Source organism: Lethenteron reissneri, chromosome 52 (assembly GCF_015708825.2).
Source record: "Lethenteron reissneri isolate LAM-NWPU_2019-01 chromosome 52, ASM1570882v1, whole genome shotgun sequence".
Classification (NCBI taxonomy): Eukaryota; Metazoa; Chordata; class Hyperoartia; order Petromyzontiformes; family Petromyzontidae; genus Lethenteron; species Lethenteron reissneri.
In genome coordinates, this window is record NC_083830.1 from 8,665,544 (window position 1) to 8,672,020 (window position 6,477).

Sequence of the window (6,477 nt, forward strand, 5' to 3'; positions counted from 1 at the left end):
ATTTCTATTATTTTAATTTTTTATTTTTACCTACGTGACTTTATTTCTATTATTTACATTTTTATTTTTACCTACGTGACTTTACCGTAAAAAACCTAAGAGGAATGAGGACACGCAGGATCGCCGCGTCCGTAGAAACAAGTGAACCTGGAGGAGCCACTAGTTATGATCTAAGGCAAGACACAGAAGCAGAAGGAAGGGAAAGAGTAGAGAGAGGAAAGGCAGGCAAAGGAGTATATTGGTTAGGTCATCAAGAGGTTAAGAAATGAGACCCACAGCTTCCTATTAACAGCATAAGAATATGATAATAGGTTTTCCGTTTTTTTCTGGCAACAAAACAGGTGTTAAGATGTTAAAACACCAAACTGAAACCTTTTACAAGGAATCGTGTCTGCATTAACCACAATACTTGTGGTCAGAATGCAAACAAAAAAAACACTGATAATATATGCATTGTCTTTGAAACTGATTGGTTCACACCAGAGACAGCTTTCTTTTGAGCCTAGTCTCAAAACGGTGTTAGATCAGAGGACGCCAAAAGGCGTACAGCCCAAGACAATGCACTATCAAGGACAGTGCATACATTATCAGAGTTATGTTTTTTGTTTGCATTATGACTGTAGGTATTGTGGTCTATGTAAACATGACTCCTTGTAAAAAAGGTGTCAGTTTTGTTGCCAGATAGAAGGGTAAAAAACCAATTATCATATTTTTTACTGGCAAATGAGGTTCCAATGAGGGAAATACTTCTTTCAAAAATTTGTATATTTTGTACATCCCATCAGCCAGATGGCGGATCCGAAGTGGATAATTTCAGCAGCATTGGTTCAACACAAGCGAAATTCTTGAACCAATTTCGACATCATAGCAACAGGGCTTGCCTGCCACAATGCCGGTGAACTGACGGGACGTTATAGTAGTCGGCGGACTGGGCCGGGCAGCTCTAATTTGAAGGAGCTTGCCGATGCTCGCGCAGCGCGGCGGCATTCGAGACGCGTCAGCCAGAGGTCGCAAACGGGTTTTGATTCCTTACCCGTACCCGGCCGCACCAGGGTCGCAAACGGGTACCCGTACCCTACCCGATACCCGGCTACCCGTACCCGGCCGGGTATCGGTTAGGGTACGGGTACCCGATTGCGACCTCTGGGATGAAGCCATGTTGCAGGCGCGGGAAGGGTTGATTCTAGGAAACTGAATTGTGAGAAGTGACAAGACGTTGGGAAATGAGTGACAAACGGTGACTCACCAGTGACTCACGGCCTACCCGTACCCGGCCGCACCAGGGTCGCAAACGGGTACCCGTACCCGGCCGGGTACGGGTAGCCGGGTATCGGGTAGGGTACAGGTATCGGGTACCCGATTGCGACCTCTGGGATGAAGCCATGTTGCAGGCGTGGGTGGGTTGATTCTAGGAACTTGAATTGTGAGAAGAGACAAGACGTTGGGAAATGAGTGACAAACGGCTACTCACCAGTGACTCACGGTCTATCCGTACCCGCACCAGGGTCGCAAACAGGTACCCGTACCCGTACCCGGCCGGGTACGGGTAGCCGGGTATCGGGTAGGGTACGGGTATCGACCTCTGGCATCAGCCCCGGCATCGCGCCGTGATGCGCCGCGTCAGCCCCCCCCTCCGACCACGCACCTGGACGCACGAAGTAGCAGTGGAGCGAGTGGGCGTGGAGGCCCTTGGCCACCGTGAGCCCGGCCGCCACCAGCGCCTGCCCCACGATCTGCCCGCCAAACAGCGTGTTTGACCGTGGCACCCAGGGATGCGACCCCCTACGCATGCACACGGACAAAAGAGATATCCCCCGGTGTAGCTTTAACAGGCCGCTGAGGCTAGTGCTGATCGGAGGCGCGGGGGAAGGAAAAACTAGACACCAAAAGCAGTTCTAAAAAAACTTCGTTTTCAATCTATCGGCTCTGAAGGCCGGCACAGTACACGAGGCGGTGGGTTGCTCGCACCACGCCCGGCCGCCTTTGTCTCCCTAGTGGAAATGATGTTTACACATCGCACCAGGTACCTATTTGAGGCTGAGTCGACCTAAGGGGAGGCCCAGGACCGGTTCAGATAATCGTCACCGGTGTTAGCCGTGAGCGGGAAACAAACCCGGATCGCCAAGTTCGTAGCGCGGCGCGCTACCCGCTACACTACCACTCACCAGTATACAAATGCACCACCATCACCATCAGAATCAGCGTCGATTTGACATTTGTGTCAATCTGTAGGGGTAAGGCTGCCACCGTCGAAGCCCCATTATCAACTTCATTGCCTGCCATGATCTATCCACTGCTGGACTGTTATGCAGTATAACGATCCACTAAGTGGTTGTATCAATCGCTGGACGACCTACTCAATGTAGCTCTCGTTTCAGGCATTCATTTTGTCAAATTTTATTTTCACTTTTGGTCGCTCAGGGCGCCCTCTGCCGCCGTATTTTGTTTTTCCATGACCACGTTTCAAATGTACGAAGACCACGTTTAAACTTTAAACGCTCTGTAGAGGCAAGCGCTGTTTGTGAGCGCCTATTTAGGCTGTGGTGGCACTTGCGTTCGTGAAGTCTCTATCCTTTTGTGTCTATCTCAATGAGCGTCTGTCTCTGTATCTGCATCTGTGTACTGTCAACCCATGTCTCTCCACAGATTCGACTTTTTCTGCCGAGTCCTGCCAGGCCGTAGCCATGGAGTCAACATTGGGGGGGACCAAATCTTCCAGGGGGTCTGGGGTCGTCGTCCCCCCCCCCCCCCAGAAAAAAAAATCAAAATTTGAAAACTCATTTCCTGCCTAAAATATGAAAAAATTCACTCACACATGGGATGGACTTTTCTTTTATTTTTTACAATAATGTCTAATAGTGTATTGTATTACATTGCTCTGTTTTAACTTTTTGACATTTTCTTGTTTCATTGTATGCAATGGCAGAGATTAGGGATTAATAAAGTACAACCATAACCACAATCATATGAACAGAAATCTATTGTATAGCAATATATTGGGGGGGGACATTTTGAGCACATTTGAATTTTTGGGGGGGGATGTGTTCCCCCCCCAATATATATTATAATTACAGCCTTGGAGTCCTGTATTTGTGTGTCTGTGTGTCTTTCCCTCTCATTGTGTGGATCGCATTGTCCCTCTGTCTGTCTGTCTCTGGAGGCCTCCTTCCCTTGTCTGCACACATCCTCAATTAGTCTTGAGACAGCCGTGCAGATAGACACATACACACAAACACACGAGGACAAAGACACACACAGACACACGGACACATACAGACGGGAGACACATGGAGACGTACATACAAGAGAGACACGTGTATGTGTCAGTGTCTTCACACGTGTAAGTGTGTCAGTGTGTCTACACACGTATACGTGAGTCAGTGTGTCAGTGTGTCTACACACGTGTATACGTGTGTTAGTGTGTATACGTGTGTCAGTGTGTGTGTGTCAGTGTGTCTGTGTGTGTCAGTGTGTGTCAGTGTGTATACGTGTCAGTGTGTCTGTGTGTGTGTCAGTGTGTCAGTGTGTGTACATGTCAGTGTGTCTGTGTGTCAGTGTGTGTACGTGTGTCAGTGTGTTTGTGTGTCTTTGTGTGTACGTGTGTGTCAGTGTGTGTACGTGTGTCAGTGTTTGTCAGTGTGTCTGTGTGTCAGTGTGTGTGTGTCAGTGTGTGTGTCAGTGTGTCTGTGTGTGTGTCTGTGTGTGTGTCTGTGTGTGTCTGTGTGTGTATCTGTGTGTGTGTGTCTGTGTGTGTGTGTCTGTGTGTGTGTCAGTGTGTGTGTGTCTGTGTGTGTGTCAGTGTGTGTCTGTGTGTGTCTGTGTGCAATGCGCACTGTCCCCAGCAGACAGCGACTGTGCCTCAGCGTGGCATCCGTGGGTCACTGTAGTACAGTACAGTGCACTGTACCCGGTATGATGAAGACACAAAACATTAACATTGAAACTTCCCCACCAACAACAACACCACCACCACCAACATCAACACCACCACCACCAACAACATGTTATCCATCCCCTTTTTAAATTTGATCGAAGACGCAAATCATTAACATCGCGGTTAAATTCCGCATCTTTAACAAGATGATAACCTCCCCCCCCCCCCTCGTTAACAACCACGTTAACATTAACATCTTGTTAACGACTAACACACATTTCGCTTTTGCTGCTCGCCAGACAATCGGCTGGCCCCGTAGCCCGCCGGTGGCAATTCCACGTTAGTGTGGCAGGCGCCGGCAGCGGTCGTTCCGCGCCGCACGGGGGGCGAACTCGCACCGGTACTCGTTTTATCGACCGTGATGATGATGATGATGATCATCATCATCGTCAATGCTGTTGCGTTTACAAATCATCTCCGATCAGCGGCTTAACGCCGTAAATAAATAATCACATTACGGCAACGCTAACGAAGAACGTTCAATAATCGTTTAACTTGTACGTTTTAAAATAAATAGAAGTTTAATTATAAAAAGATAACAAAGATGTGTGACCTGTAAAGGCCCTGGTCGATCTTCTCCAGGGTGAGGACGCTCGTCACCAACACGCTGCGCAGATCCTTCTCCTGCTCCTGCTGATCTTTAACGTCGGACATGTCGCTCGGCTGCTGTCAACACAACAAGATGTTGTTGTCGATGTTGTTGTTGTTGTTGTCTATGATATGTGTGTGTACTTTGTATGTGGCACGAGACGCGGGACTTTGTCGTCGTCTGTTTCGCCGCGTCTCGGTTCGTGGCCCCGCGCGGCTGAACCTTGAGACGCGCTGATGATGATGATGACGCAGAGTCGTGACGCTCGCAACAACCACAACAACTACAACAACATTTACAACAACAATTTATACAACAATTACAACAATTACTATAACAATTACTACAACAACCACAACAACAATTACTACAACTACAACAATTACAACAACAATTACTACAACTACAACAACCACAACAACAATTACTACAACAACAACCACAACAACAATTACTACAACAACTACAACTACTACAACAACAATTACTACAATTAATACAATTACAACAGTTAATACAACAACAATTACCACAACAACAATTACTACAACTACAACAATTACAACAACAACCACAACAATTACTACAATAACTACAACTACTACAACAACAATTACTACAACTACAACAACCACAACAACAATTACTACAAGTACAACAATCACAACAACAATTACTACAACTACAACAATTACAAAAACCACAACAATTACCACAACAATTACTACAAAAATTACAACAATTACTACAACTACAACAACCACAACAACAATTACCACAACAGTTACCACAACAATTACTACAACAATTACTACAACTACTAAAACAACCACAACAACAATTACTACAATTAATACAATTACAACAACTACAACAACAATTACTACAACAATTACAACAACCACAACAATTACTACTACTACCAACAACTACTACAACAATTACTACAACCACTACAACACTTACTACAACTACTAGTACAACAATTAATACAACAACCACAACTACTACAACAACCACAACAACAATTACAACCATATCAATTACAACTACAACAATTACATCAACTACTACAACTACAACAACCACAACAATTACAACCACAACAATTACAACTACAACAACTACTACAACAACCACAACAACAATTACTACAACGTCAACAACTACAACAACCACAACAACTACTACGTCAACTACTACTACAACAACAACCACAACAATTACTACAACAATCACAATTACAACCACAACAATCACAACTACAACAACTACTACAACAACCACAACTACTACTACAACAACCACAACAACTACTACGTCAACTACTACTACAACAACTACTACAACAACAACCACAACAATTACTACAACTACTACAACAATTACAATTACAACCACAACAACAATTACAACCACAACAACAACCACAACAACAATCACAACAACTACTACAACAACAACAATCACTACAACAACAACGACTACAACAACAACTGCCACTACTGCTCGAGTCGCGTGCTGGACGCGCCGTGGCCACCCTGTCGTCGCCCCTGGTGGAAATTCCACGTTACCATGGCGGTCCCCATGTCTTGTGACCCCCCACCCCACCACTCCTCCGCCAAATTAATTAACCCCTAACATTAGTTTACTAACCTGTAGCATATTCATTTCTGTTTTAAATAAACCTTTTAAAAAATGTTAAGTTTTAACAATTACATGGGAGGGGATAGGGGGGTGTCACAAGACATCTGGACCAGCATGTACAGTTTAGTAAACATTGATTATATTACCGATGTAACGGTTCGATAACTGAAAATATTGTGAGGGGGGATCAAAAAAACAAGTCACCGAGTGTGCCCCTGGACGGGTGGTGCATCGTGGGCGAGGCGCGGGTTGTACAGTCAAATCGGGGGTTTCCCGCCTTCGGAGAAATTCTGGGTACAGGTGAAGG

At 45.5% G+C, this 6,477-nt stretch overlaps 1 protein-coding gene across 1 annotated transcript; it reads right to left on the minus strand.

Annotated features, from left to right (window-relative positions):
• Positions 1-159: 159 nt before the first annotated feature.
• LOC133355883 (acyl-coenzyme A thioesterase 8-like) lies at positions 160-6,477 on the minus strand. The gene is made up of 4 exons (XM_061573297.1): positions 6,375-6,477; positions 4,488-4,597; positions 1,646-1,782; positions 160-170 (listed from the first exon to the last, which is right to left on the minus strand). The coding sequence occupies exons 2-4, from the start codon at positions 4,586-4,588 to the stop codon at positions 160-162; spliced, it is 249 nt and encodes an 82-aa protein (XP_061429281.1). The 5' UTR covers positions 4,589-4,597; positions 6,375-6,477.